General features: G+C 35.4%; 1 protein-coding gene across 5 annotated transcripts in view; it reads right to left on the reverse strand.

Annotated features, from left to right (window-relative positions):
- The window catches only part of Dcc (DCC netrin 1 receptor), a 1081241-nt gene that overhangs the window by 30128 nt on the left and 1028243 nt on the right, over nt 1-22870 (reverse strand). For 2 of the 5 annotated variants that reach the window (XM_063231626.1, XM_063231622.1), the window contains exons 26-27: nt 19810-19971; nt 13451-13663 (exon numbers count right to left, since the gene is read on the reverse strand). In XM_063231626.1, coding sequence (XP_063087696.1) covers nt 13451-13663; nt 19810-19971 — 375 coding nt within the window. The remainder of the gene's footprint in view (nt 1-13450; nt 13664-19809; nt 19972-22870) is intronic. The other 3 variants (XM_063231625.1, XM_063231624.1, XM_063231623.1) reach the window with 3 other exon arrangements.

A 22870-nucleotide genomic window follows, 5' to 3' on the forward strand; every position in this document is an offset into this window, starting at 1 on the left:
CACTATTACCAGCTGGAGATGACAGATCAACAAACCTACTGAGAAGGAATTCCCATGAGTAGTCCATATGACAACTCAGCCTAACTGCCCTGGGGCAATGGACAGGCAGCCAGAGACGGGCAACTAGAACATACATGTTACACCACCAGCTGCCTAAGACAGGCACAGGACCAACTGCTGTCCTGCAAGCCCATGACGGGTAAGGCCAGGTTGGGTTCATGTAATGAGGTCCTTGACCTAAGACAGGTGCTGTCCTCACAGGGCCTGCCATACTGCAAATTAAATCATATAAAAAGGGAGGAGATGTAGGGAGCGGCTCGACAGCCCCAGTGCTGCCTCCCCGGGGCTCACTCCTATCGGCACATAATGTGCCTGCCTACATTAACCATAATCCTCTCCTGCTTACGTCACATATCTGGAGGTGATGATGACCCATCAGAAACCACCCTATAGCCTCTTCCTGTCCCACCAGCCCGACCTTGGCCTATAAAGGATCGGACCACTTTCTGAATAAATGAGACTTGATTGGACTCCTCATCTTGTCTCAATCTCTCTTTGTCTCCCACCCTGTTGTATTCATCCCCGTTCCCCCTCCAGGTATATGCCCCACGGATTGATCAGCAGGCTGGATCAGCAGAACACTTTAAATACTGAAGACTTGTTACTCAGTGAGGTTATATAGTTTAAAAAATATTTATAATTATGAGAATCTCAATCCTTACCCCCAAAGAATGTATATACCTTTCAGGAAAGCAACTTGCGAGTCTTGCCTTTTCTCTACAACCGACTTCCTTCCTGTAATTTCTGCAGTACATTTAGGGGTAGAATACACTTGCACATTACTCATGTACTTATTGACAGGTCTCTGACTCAGTGGAATATAGCTTTTGCTAACTTATGGAAGTTTTAGACATAAAATAACAAATATTTGTGTCTAATATAATTCTGACTTATAAACTGTTCTGTGGGATTTGATCTTAGTAGCTGTCCTCAAGTCTATGATTAACATTATTTCTGAAATCAGGTTAATTTTTATGACTGATTTTGTAAAATTGTCAGAATTTTTATTTTTTCTCTTTAAAATGATACAACTAAATCAATATAGAGTCCAAAGGCAATGGACTTCTTTATACACCTACCAAAGTGCTCAGGGGTTAGATAAATTGATGTATGGAATTTACATTGAAAACAATCAGCAAGCAAGATACATGAACAGAGGGATGGATTTGTAAAGTCTAATACATGAAAAAGCTGTTGGAATCTAGGTTTTGGGTGTTTGAGAATTTACACATTTTTCTGGTCATTTGATACTTTTATAATAAAGTATAAGAAATTTTGGAAGAAGAAAACAAAAGGAAAACATTTCTGAATGAAGAAACTATAGAATATGATACTGGAAACTGTCTCTTTATTTGACGTACTCCTGTTTTTTGGCTTTTGAATTGCTTCTTTTACAGCTAAGACCTTTTTGTTACTGTCTCATTAAGTGTAAGAACTTGCCACGTGCCATCTAATTCTGCCATGAAATTTGTACTGCTACAGTTCCCTTGAGACTTCCTCTTGGATACGTAACACTTGACTTTATTCACTCCATCTTTCCACTTGGGTAACTCATGCCTCTTCCTGTTCAGCACCTCCCCTCTTTTCCTTTCACATTCCTTTCAGAGAGAAGCCCTTCTCCCCTTCATTTTCTTTGTTTATACCCATATTCCTGAAGACACAAGATTAAAATTGTTGAGGACCGGCTATGTGATAGATTATGGGGAACCTGACTCTGTGACTTAAGCCCCTAAGCATCCTGAGGTCAGTGTGATCTTGCTTCTGGAATAAGAAGATATAGGAAGGCCGTGTGCCCGCTGGCTGTGGGCTGAATGCTAATAACCCCGCACTCCCGAGGCAAAACAGCATCTGCTGAAGACAATTGTCAAAATACAGGCATTTGGGTTGAGAGAAAATCTAGCTCTTCATTAATTTAATTCTTATCCACCTGGTTTCTATAGATACTTTTCCATGAGAGGTGTGCTACCTGTCTCTCTTTACCTCTTGCTGGCCAATAAAAGAGAGCTAACCACAGAGGTAGTGGAGCAGTCCACCAGAGGCAAGCACCTCTCAGTTCCCTAGTACTCTGAAATATGCCTCTGCCTTTCTTTATCCCGGATCATCCTCCCTAGGTATCCGAGGGTTTGATCAGCCCTCGGTAAAAACAAGTCACCTTGGACCTCGTCTGTCTCAGTCTTCCATGTAGCCACCTGTTACTTCTTTTGAAAGTCAAGTGTTGCAACAATCTTTTTTGTTTTATTCTCACTGCTCTCTTAACCTTTTTGGTGGGTGGATGTAACTAACAATGTGGATGCCGTTAACTTTCAACTTTCTATCTTAATCTCAGTTTCCTATTTGAGCCTCCTTAACAACAGCTCTGTTTGCACTCACCACACTATGCTTTTATCTAGCTGTTATCTCATAATCACCCCATGGATCTTCCTGTCCAGCAAGGTGCTTTACCTTCTAACTATAAAATGTCTGTGTTTGCTCATGTTAGGCCCTTACTTAACTGCTATTCATACACCTTTGTGAGTTTCAAACAATCTAAGAAAGGAAATCAATACTAGAGTCATCGAGAACGGGGCTTCTGTCCTGTCCCTGCCCTTTAGTAACTATGACCTTGCAGTGGCTGTTTAATTGAACACTGAGTTCATCCCATATAGAATGGCATGGCCTGCTTTATAGAGAGGTTGTATGGGATTTAAGACACAGTATGTGAAAAGCTGCATTCTTCCCAATCTTTGTTGATAATATAGATTTGGGCACCAATAAACATTTATTACATGATTTATATTTTCTTCTTTGCTACCAAGAATGTAATTTCCTTAGAACTGCCCATTCTCCGAAGATACTAGTTAACTAGAGTTCATCCTTCTTTATTTGCAGTGGAACTAAATGTCAATGAAACATTTTGACTAATCTTTGTCATGCTGGGCCAAAGAGAAGAGCTCCTCCAGAGCACATGTGGGAAATTAGTTATGATAAAAATATGTTTCTGTGCAATGTTTCATAAACTGTTCAATATTCAACATTTTTACTGCATGGGGTTTCTGAATATTTCATGTCTATAAAATGATTTGAGCTAGTTCTGAAAAATAGGCTGTTGGCTATCTTGTGATGGGTTTAGAAATAAACTCATATTATCTTTAGGTTTTGGATGTCTATATAGATATTTATTTCAGTATTCCAATAATAAATAAAACATTTTTAGTTGGATTTGCTGGGTCAAAGGAAGTAAGAAAAAGTGCAGTCAAAACATATTTATAAAGAAACCAAAAAAAGTGACAAAATAAAGACTAAGGCAAATCAAAATATTATACAGTGAAAACAAAAATAAAATTTTGAGGTCTTTTGGCTTTTTCTGTAAATGCAGAAGTTAGAGTGGTGCATCACAGATTATTAAATAGATTCCAAAGACAGAACATTAGAAAATATCTGGAAAAAATGCGTGTAATGTAAATATTTACATGTTAGGACAGACCAAAATATACCTTATTTATTAATTATGAGGTTATTACATACATAATCATTGACCCTTTGTGTTTATACTATAGATGCTCGTGAAAGTAATCTTTGACTTATGGATTTCCTAGGCTCAAATTCTTACCCGGACATTTAAATATAATGTGACATTGGATGTCTTTGTTACATCTTTGTTGATCCACATCTTCCTCATGAATAAATTGTGAGGAATAATATTTCTCTTGCTACATTTATGTGAAGACTGAATGACACAGTAATCCTGTGGTCATGCTCCATATTGGCAATTATCAGAAAGTCTGCAAAGCCCATTGACATGGTTAGAATGCCTTTATTCTTTCTGGAATAGATAGTGGGGCCTGACATACATTAGGCTTTGTTGTTATATTGGAGAACATTAAAAATTTGTGTTTATCATGATCTTAAATATTATTTTGGAAAAATAAATGTGAAATATTTCTTTAGGAGCATACTACATTTAGAAGAAAAATTGCAATAAAATTGGAGTTTTGAGAGAAGAAAAACTTAGATCCTGTTGGTATAGCATCTAGGAGATAGCAACTACCCTGGAGTTGGGGAGGAGGGAGTGGTAGGCATGCTGCATGAGTGGTGGGGACACCTTCTATGGGGGGCAGCGGTACGAGGAAACTTTTAGAAAAGAGATTCTGTGCAATCAAAATTCAGAGCTCAGGAACTCCATGAGACCTCACTGCAGAATATTCTTAGACACTAAATGGAAGAAGACAGAAAGGGAGGGTGTGTAAAAAGAATTAAGATGTATTGCGAAAGTGTAAAAACTCCCCATGATAAATGTACTCATTAGGTACTGCCAACATGTACTAATGACTGCCCTGTCCTCTTGCATATACATATGTATATGCAAAACAGCATTTATGAATTACATCTTGTTTCACCAGTCAGCAAGCTATTAAAATATACTATTAAACACCTTTTTCCATGATCCCACTGCTTTTTACAGAAGGTCTTAAAAACTTCCATGGGTCCAATTTGCAAGGTGAAATGGTGGAAAATATATCTAATCAGAAGCTCCTGGATTTTACTAGCATTTCAGCAAGTGTAATTCATGTTTACATGCCTGGATTCCTTAATATTATGCAACAAACTCTTTCTAGAGTATATTTAATTTTCCCCACATATCGTTGTGAAAAGGGAAAGCATAAAGAGATTAAATCATTTACTCAGCAGTAACCCAGTCAATCAGCAGGAGTGCTGAATCATAGTGGAGTTATTATATGTTTCCAGTAAATGCTTTCCTTTTGCTCCTGCCAGAGATCAAACTCCCTCATTCTTCAGGTAGTCCTACTGTCCTGCCTTTAACCCTACATGAGGGCAGGTGTCAGCTCAGACTTCTGAGCCCAATGTAGCCCATTTCTAATAAGTGAGGTACCACTTCATAGAGCAATCAAAGAGAAAACAAACATTCTATTATAATTTTAAATGCAACAGTGGATAGAACTGAAGACTAAACTAAACTGGCAGTCTCTGACATTAAATAATACTAGGTTAATACATTATTGTTATTAGAAAAATGCACTGTAGGGGCTGGGGATTTAGCTCAGCAGTATAAGCACCTGCCTTGCAAGCAGGCGGTTGTGAGTTCGATCCCTGGTACCGATAAAAATGAAAAAGACAAAAAAAAAAAAAAAGAAAGAAAAATGCACTCTCTTAGTAAATCACAACTCTGGCATCTCAGACATAGAAAAATATATATAACTTACAGAAAATGTGCAAAGATATTTAGAAAGGGAAATTGGAAAGGAATTTGAAAAGAGCAGCCATCGCAATCTCATTATTCCTGTAAGTCTTCTTGTGCAATTATGTAATAATATGCCTCTCACTGTAAAATTAGTTAAGCTTTCTTTCCATTGTTAGTCACATACACAAAAAGGAATCCGAGAGGCCGGGAGTTTAGCTCAACAGCATAAGTGACTGCTTGGCAAAGGTGAGGTCGTGAGTTTGATCCCTGGCACCAAAATATTAAAAAAAAAAAGTGATAGCAAAAAAGAATCCCTTTTGCCACGAAAGATAAAGGCATTCTGCTTGTGAGTGCTGTGATATTCTCATAAACATAGGTTCTCACAATAAGAACATTGACTCTCCCACAAGCTCAGGATAAAAAATCTATGATCTAAAACACACCAGATATTTAACATGGTATATTTATTTTCTTTAATTCTCTACCAGTAATTTAAAATTTATAAATTTTCAGAAATAGTGACTATTCGTATTTTTCACATAATCTTTTAAGATTTTATAGGTCATATCCTTAGATAGTTGGTTGATGATTAGGTTTTCAGTTTATTATCACAATGATGCTTTGTTTTCAGTAATGTTAGATTTGTCCTAATCCATTAACACATTAGTTTTATGTGAAGACTGTTGTTTTAATGTTTCTTTCCATTATGGTTTATATTGAGGCATCCTCTAAAAGCCTTATACACTTATACATGGGGCTTTTGGGAGGTGACTGAAAAATGGAGGTGATACTCATAAGTGAACTGGGTTACTGATGCATTTATAGTTAAACGTGATAATGAGAGGTGAAGCTTAAAGAGTTATCTTCCTTCTCCCCCCTTGGTCTTGTTTTGTGTTTTCCAACACCTCCATACCTCTGTCATGCTTTTCTGCATGGAGATAGCCAACTATGGACTGAAACCCTGCAAACTGTGAGCCACAATATACTATCCCTGTTCAATATACTTGAACTTGTGACAATTGGGTACATGGTTCCAGCAATGATGAAGTAACTAAAATACCCTTTCTTCCCCAAAATGCACTAGGGTTGGACATTAACTGATAAACTGTGAAGGTTTATGCCAACTATGTAAAATGCCTGGAACACACATGAGGTTAAATCATTTCTATTCAAACTAAAACATTTTCCTTACTCATAGTCTTTCACAATACAAAAATACAGGATACAGTGGAAATACCCATACTTATTTCTGTGATAGTTAAGAATACAGAACTTCATGTGTACCTTTTTTTAAAAAGAAGACCTTTTGATTTCACATATAAGAAAAGTAGGATTTCATGGAGAAAAATCAGCTCATTACTTGGCATAACAGACAGTTGGCATAATAGACCTCAGGTAAGCTCTCTTCCACTGACCTGAGTTTTTACAAACACAAGGATATGACTGAGTATTGTAGGGTATGTGTATCTAGTTGTCATTAAACTATTGAATAGAATTTCCAAGGGCTATGGTTCAAAAATGTTTTTTTTAACCATCTACACAATTTAATTTAGCTTTAGCACAGATGCAATTTGTAGTTCAGAAATTTGGCATTTTATGATCCAGTCATTATGAATTTGGAAGTTATTTCATTTTACCTGCCTTTATCATGCTTACCTAATTCAGCTAGTAGCTCAATTTGCTTAATTTCTCCTTAAATTACCATTAGAACTGCAATTGAAGAACTGCATTCAAATTCTCATGCTCATGTTTACTATTTTATTATAACAAACTTAATAAGTATTTGAGTGTTCGTTGACAGAAGGGGTTTGATGAAGTTCCCAAGAATAAGATCATATGGTCTTGGAAAACTTGTAAGATATTTTACCTGTGCATCAGTATAGTGATTATGGTAACTTCTTGGGTAGACACATGTTACTTATGTGTGTCTTTTATGAATTACAAATGATAAAATATAAAATATTAATATTATTGATTAAATCCAAGTGATATTTAAAAAGATAATTTACAAATAATAAAATCTATGTGGCAGCAGTTAACCAGGTGACGTATGAGTTCACAAGTAATGTGAGAATAATACTGGCTGCTTTGAAAAACTACTACTGTCCATTTTTTCCTTTATAATTCTGTCACTCATGAGGCCTTGTACTCCTCTGTAAAATCTAAGAACATCTTTGTTTTATGCCTTAAAACTATCCCATTTGTTAAGTCACAAAGTTATACAAATATTTTTTTCTCTCACCTAAATAGTACATTAATGTTTTAACCCTAAAGTTGGTTGTATTAAGTATATAGTTCAATTTTAAGATCTAGTAATTGATATAATATTTTCTCTTTTTTTAACAAGGCAAAACTTTGATTAAAAGGACTCAACTTTTGATTCAGCTGTGGTCATTCATTCGTCTCCCTCCCCAGTAGATTTCTGCGATTCTGAAAAATACAGGCATTGATTTTTTTTCTCATTACCCTGTTGTCATATTCTCTAACCACAGTGTGACTAATATTCCCATGTGCCCTTTTTTTTATTTTCCCTGTGGAATTCCAAAGCAGTGGCTATTAGTAGCACTGAAAACCACAGATGTCAGCTACTGGATTCCTGCCTTACTGTAGAGGGATAACCGAGTTTGGAAAGGTGAGTTGGAGACAAATGGCAGCTATTCTAGAGTTCTCTGGCTAGTTGCTACTCTTGCTATAAATTCATTATTCCATCTAATGCCAACATAAAGGAACAAAACATTTATTCAAAAGTTAATCTCAGTGACTCAACCTACCGGCCATTTATTTTTCCTTAGAGACAACATGAATTCAGAAGACCCCTCATATGGCAGGAGGGAGCTGCTACTTAACTAAAAAAAAAAATGTTTCTCTTTGATGCTATATTTTTCTTAACCTTTAGGTCTCAGTGTTCAGTTGCTGACCTCAGGCAAGCTACTTGGCCTTTTAAGCCTCAGCTTTGTTGTCTATAAATCAGGCATTAGTAAGTTGAATTACTCATGAAGTCTCCTCAAGAAGTCATTTTCCTTTTTTTTTTTTTTTTTTTTTTTTGAGATTGTGAGCAGAGCTCTCTCCTATTTTTGTCCTAAAATACCATACTAGAAAAATTAGTATTTCCTTTAATAAGCACAAAGTGAGTTTCAGAGGCACAACTGTTAGTGATCTCCAAGGCAAATTTGTCTAAATTACATTTTCCAAAGGATACTGTAGGATGACCAAAATATACTAAATTGAATTTCATCTGTGTGAAAACATAAGTTACAAATGAAGGCAAGAAAACACCAAGCAGACACCTACAGAAGACATAGATGAGCTTCTATATGAGATGAAATTTCTTGTGGTAAGATAGTGTAATTTTCCATTCTAGAACTAATTGGCAGCATTGGTGCCAATAATTTATTTTCTCTGACCTTAAGAATGACTATCTTGTTTTACCTGCTAAAGGATGTTTGATCTCCCATGACCTTTGCCTGTGACTGATTTTTGACAGAATGGGACACTTGTGTGGTGTCTCTTTCAACAATAGCCTCTGGGTAGCACAAGGAAAGCAAATATATTAGCGTATCATAGTAATTTATTGCCAGTTTTGTGTGATGGCATATTTACTGAAATAAAGCTGCTCAAGAAATCAGAGTACAGAAGTAATACATGATTTTAGATCAGATAAAATATATAAATCAAATGCATTTCCAGTCCACCGTCACCCACCTCCACCTCCACTTTGTCCTCAATCCTCAGACAAATTGAAGCGCATGCCACAAATTGCAGAGGGAAAATCAAACTCAATTTCACAGTACAATGAAGTGAGTTTTGGTCTTGTCATGTCCACTGACATATTGATCCCTCAACGACTGAAAAGATCAGAATTCTCTGGGCTTTTGCTTTTATAAATACATACATGTAGAAATGCGATGTTTGAATGGAGGACAATATAACAGTTATTCAGTTTTACAAAGATGTGAGACTCCAGGATGCCAATGCTATAAAACGGTGTTATGAATAAAAGTCACGATTAGAAGGTTACATTTCTTTTCTTTTAGAAGTACAACTCCAGAAGATAAGTGGCTATATAATCCAAGTTCATTTAAAGTACAGCTGATCACTCCACAGCTAAAAGGAATTTGCACTCGTGAAGAAACACACACACAACCATACTCTGCCTTGCCTTGGCCTTTTCTATGATTTATGTCAGTTCTATAATGCAATAAGCTCAATGCTCCATCAAACATTTCCTATTTAACCTGAAAGGGGACTAAGCCATATCACTTGTGTATCTACTTCTGTTATTTGCAAAATGCAGGGACTGCTCCATGAAATGTATAAAGACCATTCAATTATTCAGATCTGTAGATGAAACATTAAGAAATAGAACCTCTTTATTGCAAGATGATGATGAAACTATAGGTAACACATAAGCACCTTAGGGTCTTGTAAGCTAAATTTCCTTCTCAGCAGGTAGAAAAGAAATGAAATCAAGGAATGAATCTATGTTTGCAGGTAGGCAGAATTTCAGTCGTTATGACAACAGGATGACTTTCTAATTACCACCTACCATAGCAATACTGCAAAATGCTCTGCAGTCCCATGGAGATTGTTACCGCGTAGTGTATGTGTCCTCTACCTCGTATAAAGTTGCTGCAAACATCCCTGTGTGTGCCTTGGTGGGAGGCAAACAGAGGAATAGAGCCTTCTATACTGCCTATAACAAAGCGGGAAGGGCAATGTGAATGATGAAAGGATTTCTTCATTGATTCTGATCTAAAAGCTTTCAAATTAGAAGGAGTTTCTCATTTAGCATGATCTTTAAAAATTAGAATGCCTCACATTACCATATTCTAAAGTAATTACTTGCAGTAAGTAAAGATAGACTCATTGCTAGTTATGCAGTCCCTTATTGTGAAATCCAGAGTAAAATTATTTGAGGTATTTTCTTTTTTTAAGCTGACAAAGAGAATGACTTTACTTCATCAATCAGTTTGACTAAAGTAATGATTTTCTTAGAATTAAAATTTGTTGAAAGCTCTAAGTATTTCATCTTTTAGGTTAAGAAGCATGTAGTTAATGTCACCACTAATACATTTGTCAGTCTGCTAATTTTCTTTTTCTATTAGAATAAGTAAACATCAGCCCTTTTAAAAAGCATACTATTTATGGTGTGTCAGGAGCAATGTAGGGAGACTTATTTGAAAATCATGAGGTAAGGCATTATGAAATGAACAGGAATCACAGGCAGACAATGAACTAGAAAAATAAAAGAAAGGCGCACTTAATAATTCCACAGTGACGGTGGGGTACGTCTCATGTGGAGTGGGGGAGGGTGGCATTTAAAGGGGAACTGTGGGAAACAAAGAAATCAAATGCAGAACTCAAGCCAAAGATACTAGAAATATGAAGAGAAGCTTGTGAGAAATAGTTCAAATAAGAACAATAGTTACAAAAAATGAAAAGCTCATATAGGTACAATGGAAATAAAAGAAAATGAGATTTTTGCTTGGATGACATTAGATCAAAGAATAGTTTTTCAGATGTACTTAGTGTTTGATGAAACAGGTGCAGTGACAACACAGCTGACTTCGCTTCCCTTCTATTAGGGATGTAACCCACATATTTATGCTACATTTTGTTAAGCTTTTGTTTAAGGCATCTTTGGAATTGTCACAAGGAGAAAATAACAGCTAGAATATATGTCAGCACTCTGTTCCATTGATCACTGATGTTTTTTCTAAAATTAAAAATTTTTTTATGGTTTTGCTGTACAGCTTCGCTGTATAGGCTGATTTTCAAACCTCGTGTTCCCAACTACATCACAGTTCTAGTAAAATTTTTAAGGTAAGATGGCACTCCTAATATCATCTCCAGCTGTTCCCATCTCTAAATAACATAGTAATCTGCTATCGTGTGGTATTTTGAATATCCACCGAAGTCCCACATGAGGGTTGATACTATCGGGAGGTAGTGGTACCTAGTGGGTCACTAAATTGTCCCTTAAGGGGGAGTTTGAGCCCAGGTCTTGTCTTCTGTCTTTTTGCCTTCCTGATGAAGAGGAGAGCAGTTTGCTCTTCTGTACATTCCCTCCATGAAGTGTTGCCTTCTTACAGGCCTGAAGCAACAGAGCCAACAATCATGTATTGGAGCCTTCAAAATCTGTGAGCAAAATCAGTCTTTTCTTTTTATAAATTGATTGTCTCAGGTACATGGTATAGTAATGGAAAGCCGAGGAACACATTTTCCAAGTCAAAACAATAGCACAAAGTGCAATTAGCACTTTAGGGTTTTTTTTTTTTTTTTTTTTTTTTTTTTTTTTTTTGTGTGTGTGTGTGTTTTAAAATTGGTTGTCTTTAGTATAGAAGAATAATGCCTTTTAGCTTTTCTTTGTAAAATGTGAGTGAAGACAGCTTGTGAAGACAGTATTTTAGATGCTTCTCATTTTGGAATGATTTAATTTTTAAAATTTTGCTTTTATCCTTAATTTAGTGGAACAAAGGCATTCATAATACTTGAGAACCCATATTTTCTGAGGACAAAGAGAACGGGAAAAGATGCACTGCTTACCATATTTGTAGAATAAGTAAGGTACTTTAATTCTCAGTGCCTGTTTCCTTACGCATAAAATGAGGTTAAGATTAGCAGCTACATCACAAGTATTACAAGGATCAAATGAGATATTATAAGACTTCAGATGCGAACCTATCAGGTGAACATGTTCATTCAAGGTTCACTAAAGATTAGTTATTGATAAAAGTTGTAATCAACCTATTGTGTACCCTACATTAGCATCCAGTCTCTTTCAGCTTCTTCTAAACTGGTTGGCATTGCAGTGAGGAACAAGTGCGGCCAGAAATCACCGGACAGCATACTCCTGGTATACAAATTCATTAAGCGAATCATTCTGCTTTAAATTGTCTGCATTATCTAATACCTCATTGTTTTGGGGGCAATGTAATTTTTTCCCATATGTGTAATAGGAGTGCCTGGGTAACAATGGGGAAGGGCTTGAGTTGTTGTACACAGGTGTGTGGCTTACAAGTGTTGGAAGGGCTATCTTTGGTGGAATGAAGTCCTGACTTTTGCTGAGCCTGTATTTTCGGAAAGACAGTCATGCAGGGGAATCCTACTCACCTTCGGTACACGTTTCCTCCCATAGACTGGTAGCTGAGGACCCATTCAATACACTATGTAAATATTGAGAACATTAGGGGCAGTGTATCCAAATCAATTAATGCGATGCCAGGACAAGATATGCTTTTAATATTAATATAGTTTGCATTCATAGTTCATAGGCAATCTTATTTTTCTAATTTTTGAGGTCACCATGATACTGGTGTACTAATAATGTAAAGGCAGCATTCCTATAGACATGAACCTGAATAGCAGAAAATTGCTCAAACATATTTGTTAATGTAGATGAGCCCAGTCCAGATTCCTGCTTACTTAGAATCACTGCACTTTATGTTCCTACGTTAGATATACTGGAGTTGTTTAGAGTTAATGTTCCATATAATTTAAAGCACTACATATTTATCTGTATGTATCTACTTATCAATTGACCTATCATTCATTCTACCCAGGCAGTATTTTCTTGCTTTTTTTTTTTTTTTTTTTTTTTTTTTTTTTTTTTTTTTGGCTCTGTGCTTGTCTCTGTCTCTGACTCTGTCTCTCTCCCCCACCTTATATTTTCAGTTCCTAAAAAATAAATAAATTGAGCTCCAGTTCATTTCTGTTGGATACACACTGAGGTAATATAAATAACACTCATCTAGTCCTAATATTTTGAGTTAAGAACAAGGTGACTAGAAGCTCCTGGGAACTGACAAATGATGTGATTTAGAAGATTCAGAAGAAATTTTGTAGAGTTTTGTATGTTTACATCTAGACTTCAAGTTTGGTTTTAGATCTTAGAATGTGTGCAGCAGAATGAAGAGTCAAGGAATCAGGAATGCTTCCAGTATCCTACAGCACACATTAAAAGTGATAGATGGGCATCTAGGATTCACGAACAACTTTCCAAATGCAAGGAAAGCACCTGCCACTAGCCAGGTTTGTAGAAGGATAGTCCAGAACTGTACTACAAACAACAGTAAAACATGGGCACAGTGAATATGCAATTAAAGTAAAAAATACACATTACCTCCAAGTCTTCTCAGGCACCCCAACATACCTATATCCAAGTGCCAATAATAACAAGGATTTAAGGTAAGCAAACATGGTGCCCCTTACCTGGCTGAGACAAAAGTGGTGTGTAAGGGACTTTCGGTTCTATTGCACTCATTGGTGGAGGTAGCAAAGGGTTAGCAAAGCTGCGGAGTGGATGAGTTGGTCGAACACATGCCGTGGGGATGGTTCTGCTTGGTGCCTCCTCACTGCTGGGATGCTCGGGCTGGGATGGGGGCAGCAGGGGTGCTTGTTGAGTAGTTGGTCCTTCACTCACTGCTGTGATGCAGACAAAAAATCCAGTCAGCATTCCAGACAAACCTTGTTGTCTCTACATCTCTTCAACCAGTTCACAGAGAAAAGAGGGGATCTGGTCAGTCTCTTCTCTGAGCTATGAACATTTTTATGCCTTTACCTTCAGGAGTTTATGCATTATGATTAACATTTCCCCTTTAAACAACAGAAATAGGTCTAGCAAGACAGGGATCTATCTTTCAGGGAGAGTAGTAAAATACATTCAGCACTGACTATATTGCTTGAACTGTCTGGGCTCTGTAATCATAAGTGATGAGGCGAGAAAAAAAGAGTTATTTCTCCTTTCATAAGTAGCAATGTCAGTGAAATTCAATGTACCAAACCCAGTTACAGCTGCACTATTATCTACCAGCCAATATGCCAATTTTTCTGTGATTTAAACATGCCGTGTCAACTGTCAAACAAATCAGAGTTACAGGGTGCTCAGAGTACTGCTAATAAAATGATACAAATAATAACCACTATCATTATCTCCCATAACAAAATAGAGGCACATCTAGCTAAAAGTTATATGCGAGAAGACTTCACTGGAACAAGTTGGCCTGGATACAAAATTATGATCTTTCCCCCTGGTAGCAAACCTTGTAATTTTCAGGCAGATTGCTATAGTTGAAGAGACTTCACATAGTCATTTCTGACAGCCTGTGGGCATTTGGACAGCTTTGTATATGGAAATGCACAATTTTTTTCAGAGAATATAGTTGAGTAAGACCAAAATATGTTCAAGGCAATTTTTCTTGCTGAGGGTGATCTGAATAAGCTTAAGTATTCATCCATATTCAAAGTCAACAGGTCCAGGTTAAATTACAAATGAGAGGAGATGCCTACTGGGTAAAAGTGTTAACTAAATATGAGTATTTCTGACGATTTATTTAAGAAAGTTTGTTGGATAAATTGAAAAAAGGCAGTATCTCACTTTCAAAAGAGTTTTTAACCAGCAAGTATTTCCAGATAATAAATGTGGGAGTTAATTTTGGGACCTCTCTCTGGGAGGCGCAATACAAAGGGCAGAGGAGAGAGAAAACCTGACAGTGCAGAAGGGAGTAGGGATGAAGATACAAAAGATCAAAACATTGTATAAAGGTATGCACACGTGAAATGTGTGTCTCAGGGTATTTTTACACGTTCATCTATATTTAGAGGAGGTCAGCAGGCTTTTTGGTCACTGAAGTATCTTGGGGTTTGCCTCTTTCAGAAATGAAAGTGGAAAGGTATAGCACTGGCTGAGGACAAGAAGCAGCTGTACAGTAATCACAGCCAAAAAATTGGAAGAGACTTCATAAAACATTTTTTAAAACAGGGTAAGGAAATGTAATAAAGACAACAAACTGGCTAGGATCCTATGACTGGAGAGGAGGGAGGAACACTATTGTGTTTTCATTTAACCAGATCTTTCCAATAAAATAGGAAAAATCTAGTTTTAGAGACTAGGAAAATTGTACAGGTTTTCTCTGGGCTAATAATATTTAATCTAAAGGATGAAATGACTTGTAGCTAGCTTTCCAAAACAGGAGTTGATCATTTATTTAAATCCCAATATGACAATTTTGTACCACTGGTCCAAGAATGATATGTGTTCTATTTTTATTCTTTGTCTCTGTAAGAAGGTCCACTTTATTGTGGGTGTTTTTGTTGGTATCTCTTTCAGATCTCAGGCACTAAAGGATATTATGAAGTATTAAGGGTGCAGAAGGGGAAAAACAGTCTTCTAGAAGATGTTGTGAAAATAATCCTAAGGAAGAAGAAAATTATTCTTCAAAAGGGATTTATAAAATGGGCCATGGTAATGTACTTTTGAAATCCCAGCATTCTGAAGCCGGAGGATTGCACATTTGAGCTCAGTCGAGGTAATTTAGTGATAGCCTGTGTCAAAAAAAAAAAAAAAAAAAAAAAAATCCAAGACTGTGGCTCAGTGGGAGGCCTAGGTTCAATCCCTGTGCCACAAAAAGGGGAGATGGTTATAATCATACAAGGGAAATTCTGAGGAAACTTAAAATGCTTTGATTTCCACTTGAGGGAAGATCTCTTTATTCCTGAGGCAGCTTCTCTCTGATCCTTTTATTTTTAATCTCCAATGGGCTGATTCTTATTAAAGGATTCATATCATCATATTAAAAATATCTGTCAGGGGTAAGAAATTTCACAAATTTTTGGCAATATAGGCCTCTGGTGGTTGTATTAAAAATTGGCCGCAATTAATCTATATTATGTTTTAGAAACTTTCAGCATTGAAAGAATATTTTAATTTTATATTTCCTTTGCATTTTGAAGTGAAATATATGTTATATTATGGTGATCCCTTTAATGAAATTTACATGCATTTAAAAAATCCTTTTAAATCCAGCTTCTTATTTTGACAAAAACTCATAAATCGTATAAATATATGATGTCTTTGAAATTATTTTGGCCACTCCCAAGCCTGCTCTTTTTCTCAGCATTTATCTTCATCATCTCTAAAAACAAAAATCCTCTGCATGTTCAGTCCAGCATCCCCAAGCTTCCATCCGGCCACTGTGATTTCCAGGGGCATCATCAAGATAGAGGCTCAATGCAAAAGGACTAGCTTCATGGTGAAATCCATTCTTCATGTCATTCCCAGACGGAAAGAAATTATCTAAAGCCCTGGGTGCATTGAAGGCCCATACCGGGGCTGAATGGATTACCAATCCAAAAGGTATTGGTTTTATTTTATTCAAAATGGTCACAATGAAAATGGGTTTCCATAGATAATTTATAATTCTTATATTTTTGTTGGCACAAAATAAATACTTTTCAGAACTGGCTGGCATTTAAGGCAGTGAAAACCTTTAAACAAACATAATTGCAATTTCTTCACCAGAGAAATACTCTCATTTCAGATGAATCTGTTTGGCCAGTTCAGGTGCCAGCTCCAGAATACCTATGTGAAACAAATTGGCTCAGTGTCATGACATTTAGCTGAGCTAAGAGCTCTGAAAGCAAAGAAAAGCTTTGCCTTTCACGAAGTACAATTCAGAATACAGAGTGGGAATCAAATAGGTGCTGGCAAGGCTCTCATTCAAATGATGAAATAGTCTGAATTCATTGTACAAATAGCATGCAATTACACCGCAGAGTCAAATCTTAAGGCACTTTATAATAATTAATGTCAACACATATAAATAATTGCTACAGAATAGCTGGTAAAAATATTGCAAAAATGGAAATGAGAATTTTTTCTTTTATCTAAAAATTGGAATATTTGATAGAAATACAGCATCTCAAAGACTCTAAGTGAAGGCTCTGAGACATACACAACTCTAGGTTCTCAATTTACCTATTAATCTCAGAAGTACAGTATCATGCAATATTTTTAAATAACCCAGTTCTTCATTGCCTGGATTTTTGAAAATTCACTAAGGAATAATCCATGGATGACACTGCATTCCTGATTAATCTATGTCAACTTCATTTGGTATGTGACTTATAATTTATGGGAGAACAAGGTCAGAAATACAGCATGGATCATACTGAATGAATTTCTCATCAATTAAGAAAATATCAGAATTGAAAACGATGGTGGAAATTTCAAACATTTCTCCAATACCTACTTATTTCAAAGAGGAGGGAATGTGGGCACCAATTAAAATGATATGTGAACCCCAAACTACCTATTTTAGGAGTTTCAAACTAGAGTGCTGTTCACTGTTCCCCACTTGCCTGCAAAGACTAAGAAAGGAACTATGGTTACTTAGCAGGAAGAGTAATTTTTATGTATCATAATTGTATAAATCTCTATTGATATGCTAGCAAATACAGAAATGTAAATATATACAGCATAGCCTCCCTTTTCTGACAGTTGGGGAAAAAATCTGGCATTGTGACTCTGGACAGCAGTAAGTCTCTGGGGCAGGGCTTTAGTTGTTCTACAAAACACTCAGAATTCTTTCAGATAACTTTAGAGAAAGGGTCTCCACACTTGGAAAAGCCAACTTTTCCTATGTCTGCTTTTCTCTGTTTCTCAAGGTGACTCATAAGACATTTCCACTCAGAGTCACGAAATGTTTTCTGCCAGACAGAGAACAGGCATGTTTACTGTTCTCCAAAGCATGTAGAAAGCAATACTGAATGGCTGAAAAGTAACTGTTACTAACTGTGGGTTAGAGAATACTTTGCTTCCTAGAAAAGAAGGTGCGAATTTTATTGTTTTTTTCTCTTTTCTAAACAATCATTTGAAACATATATTAGATTTTTTTCTTTTGCATCCTTTAGTACACAAAATATGATGAATAATTGAATATACACATATTTTAAAAATCTATAAACTCTTGGCCAGGAGGAAAATATCCATTACCTTGTGAATTAGAGAAGTTCAAAAATTGGTAAGCACTCTGTTAGTAATTTTTTACATATACATAGCTTTTATATGAGGTTACATATTCATTGCATATTTTACCTTTGCTTCTAAACAATTAATGAAGATGAAAAATCCACTGAAGATTAAATACTGCCTCAAAACTTCAGTTTTTGGAGGTTTTCAAGTTCACAAAAATTTACATGGTATTTGGATGCTTCTACACCTCCTGTACAGATTCTCCACTATCAAAATCATTCACCAAAATAGTATGTGAAAGTTCATCTTTTTTTTGACCACAGGAAACACATTTTACATCTGCCTACTGCACTGAACTTTAACTTTTGGAATCATTTTTCTCTGTAATTCAATAGGATACAATACTTTATGCTGCACCAAATCAAGAAAATGAAGATGCAGATGTAATCTTGGACCTCAAAGAACAAATTTTCAGAAGAGGTCTATAACTTTTTTTTTTAAAAGAAAAGAAATGGGGAATATTACAAGAAAAATTACAATAAATAATTGCTGATTAAAAATAACAAACTTTTCTTGAGTCAGTTATGCCAGACAGACCAGAAAACACAATGCTATACATTCTTTTTAAAGTTATAGAATATAGGTGATCAAGTAAAAATAACTTTCTTTTTGAGACAAGATCTCATTTGCCCAGGCTGATTTTTAGATTGCAATTCCCCTGCTGCAGCCTCCAGAATAACTAGAATTACAGGTGCGTGCCATTTAACATACACTTCTCTTCTAAAAAAGTGAAAGGGGCCGGTGAGCCATTAATTTTTTTAACTAGAATCACATGTCCAGTTGTTTTTGGGAGTTGAAAATTTGTGTTAAGCTTTCCACATATTTCTCATCTATTCCCTTGTACATAGTTTAGGGGGCAATTTTTCCTTGAGTTTTTGCACACAACTTTATTCTGTGGATATGATGTACAGTGAGAAAAGGGAAAATGAATCTAATTCTCTCTTGGCAGATTTTTGATGCCTTTTAATTCTAACCTTGCTACAACTAGAGGATTTATGTTTTCTTAGAGATGCTGCTGTTGAGTTGGAAAAAATATAGCTTACTCACAAATATATTTTATTGCTGCTACCATCATATCTATTACAAAACATCCTTTCTCACATGAGCTGCTGAGTCACCTGTTCTTAACTAAGAGATGAAAGCCATAAAATCGATTTAAAAATGCTGTGCTCTAAGGAAAAAAAATGTCAAATGGTGCAGGAGAAATCACTAGGGTGTACATAATAACTTCAGAGTCTCCCCACTCCCCTCTTGCCTGCCTTCAGATAAATGAATCACTCCTTTGGAAATCTTTTTTTTCCTTCAATAATTAAAGGCTACAAAGGTATTGCTTAAGTGATCAAAGAAAACCAAAGTGTTCATCAAGTATTGGTTCACTGGGAACCGATGAGAAATATCTCTGTGTAATTAACAGATACTAAACAAAAAAACAGTGGATGCTATCCCTTGATTAACTTTGAAATTAATGGGCTATATTAATTTAAAAATATTTACTGTATCAATGTTTTGTAGAACCACTTGCCCATTTTTACCAATTTACCTTGTGATGTCAAGGAATTGTTCTTTGGAAAGACTCCTAGGGTATCAATTTAACGGCATGTAGCTAGGATCCAGAGACAATTACATTGGAAAAGAAAATTCTCATACTGAAGTCACAAGTAAATCAGTCTCGGCAAATTTCAAGAACAAAGGCCACATATTTGACAAGACATTTTGTTATTCAATTTTTTCTTAATAAAAATAATGGAACATGCATTACACTGACTTCTTCCTGATGCGAAACCTCGATCCACTGACAACGTTGGGAATGGTACAGGCCGGAGAGTGAACTGTGGGTGGGGGTATCCACAAGTGGGAGATGGGAGGATTCCTGGGTACTGAGCACTTTCTAGGGTTGGCACTGGTATGGCACTCACAACAGCTGCAAAACAAAGATGTTAGTAGGTTATTTTTAAGAAATTCTATATATCTGCCTAACAAGCATAAATGGCAAACTTTTTAGATTCTCAAGTCCATGTACACCCCTCATAGCATCAATTAGCTTTATTCTTGCAGTCTTACCTTGCTCCAGAAACCTATTTTCATTTTAGAAAAGACAGCTCATTCATCAAGCATGCTAAGGTATCTTATTTGGCAGTTTACAAGGTCCTATAGTTCTAAAGAAATGAGTATTCAAATCACCAAGAGTCACCCTAATGTTTTTCTTGTTTCTTTTCTTTCCCTTAAATTTAGTCTTATGCTTTCTTCTTAGGATAAGACATGAAATTGCAATTGTTAGCTTGTTCACATGTCTAATATTTTGATAGTTTTTAAAATAATTCAGTAAGTGAATATACACTTACTGAGAATATACTCAGTACTGAATATACTCAATTGAATATAGTCACTGAGAAACAATCTAGAATGACAAAAGAAAGGTATATTTTCAATATTCATGCCTTGCATTTATATTTAAATAGAAAATCCTTCAAATAGCTGAAGTAGTTTAGGTAGTGATACAATATTTTAAATTTAACTGAAGTTTTAAGGTAGTGACACAATATTTTAAATTTAACTGAAATTTATTTTTTTTCCTTTGAAGAACACCAATATATTTTAGTTACACTGGCTGAAATCCACAAGTAAAATCTTGTACAGCACTGTGTCTTATAGGGTTTAGTCAGTGTCGTTCTGTTATTCAACAGCTATTCCATAACAGCATACTTTGAAATATTTATTTGAATTACTGTCAATGTCTATTTTACATCATCTTATAAAATTTTTAGTAGTCCCTAACACTTAGTACTAAAATAAAATAAATTTAACCCAGCTACAGTAATGATCAGTTTTGGTAGTCTGATTCAGACTATGAAGTAGTTATTTTCTTTATATGAGAAATTTTTATGTATTATATCAACACAAATCACTGGAATTCAGCATATACTGCATACATATGCATATTTGCAAAAGGAAAAAATTAAAAATCATATTCATTTTATAAATAATCATCCTTTTAGACACAAATCGCATTGACTACTATACTTCTAAGTATAAAAATTTGCAGGTATGTATTATGTTACCTGCTAAATCTTGGTATGGCTTTATCTAGATTGTTACAACATCCAAAAAATACAAAACTAAAAGACTTAAATGAATAATAAATCTTTTGCAAACCAGGAGATTTCTAAAACTTTTACCTACAGCATAATTAGAGAAAGACTTTACCTGGTTGTAAGTGACAAATTTATTAAAAATGACTTTGGGTAAAAGTTTATAGTAGGAGCCTTAGCTCAGGGTAAGGTGGTGGATTAGATCCTTGGTACCAAAACAAAACATAACAAAAGGAGTTCACAATAAGCTGTGAGAAGTACTAATCACTGAGTGATTGCTATAAAAATATTCATTGTTAAAATACCCATGCATATGCAAACAAGACGTAGCAAAAGAACAAGCAGACATTGGAATGGAGTGCATATGGTAGCAGTTACACATGGATATGTAAATTTAAAGCACAAAAAGCCACATTGATGTCATGAGGTGATAAAATTCCAATAAAACTTTATAAGTAGCTATGCATAAACACTAACTGTCATGTTAATCAAGAAAAGGAAGGAAACAGACTCACAGTCATGGGTAACAATATAAAGAGACTGCATCATAAACACAGATAATGTTGTGTATTATTCAGGAGGGAAAGTGAACAGTAGACACTAGTTTAAGGAGAAAATTGAGTGATGCCAAATTCTTTCTTGGAGAGAAGCTTGCCCGTGTGGTTTTAAAAGGAATGACAGTAAATATCAAAACTACTGTTTTATCCTTTGAATTTACTTAAAGGAGTGATGAACCAGAAAAATTACAACATTCATAGATATACATTTATAACAAAATACTATAAATGTTAAATTTAAAATGTTGGAAGGGATATATAATTTTTCTAAATTATTTTAGAAAATACAAAGGAAAATGAACTATAAAGAATAAAATACGGATATATGGAAACATGAACAGTTACCAAAAAAATTAAAGAGAAAAAGGACATTTTAAAAAGAATCAGATAGAAGCCAGAGAGCAGCCAAGGTAAAGTTATTATAAATTCCTTAAAGAAAGAGGTTATAATTTTGAGGTCTCTTTGTCTTTCACAGTAGGGTTCTAGAGGTACCTCATTCCTCAACTAAGTTAATAAGAGGGAGTTCTCTTGGAGCAACATTTAGAAATCTGATATTTTAACCAACTGGAGACTTGTTATATAACTTGACGATATATTTAGTGTCCTGTGGTATATACTTACTATAACAATGACAAAAATAATAATATCCTTGAACATGCTTATCAACAAGAATTATGTATTAGCATAAAATCCATGCTTACACAACACAAATTCTAGTCTCTGAGGCAGTGAATTTATTTGATCTATTTTACTGATCAAACAAGATCACTGGATAGTCATTAAGTTTGATTGGTAGGTTTTAAAATGCTACTTGTATTGATAATTGATATTCATAAAATAAATGTGATGGCAATTGTTTTCCTAACACATAGGTGGCACCCACTCCACAGGCTGTGGCTCTTTTCTTATCAATATAACGTAAACAATTTTATCATGAGCCAATGTTTTACACTACAATTCAGAAAAAAGCATCTTTTCACAACTATCTTCTGATATAGAACCAAGTAAATTTGAATGAAGAAACATAAAGGAATTTGGCCAGCCACAAAATCTGGAAATTAGACAACTGAGAGAAAACTTAGATATTAGATTAATATTCTGTTCACAAATCCTTAGTTACTGAAGAAAGAAATTTTACTTTCTAATAGTTTCTCATTATGGCTACTGATGTGGG

The sequence above is a fragment of the Cavia porcellus genome, unplaced genomic scaffold (genome assembly GCF_034190915.1).
Source record: "Cavia porcellus strain 051 isolate PalLab524CR breed Dunkin Hartley unplaced genomic scaffold, mCavPor4.1 scaffold_20, whole genome shotgun sequence".
NCBI classification, from domain to species: Eukaryota; Metazoa; Chordata; class Mammalia; order Rodentia; family Caviidae; genus Cavia; species Cavia porcellus.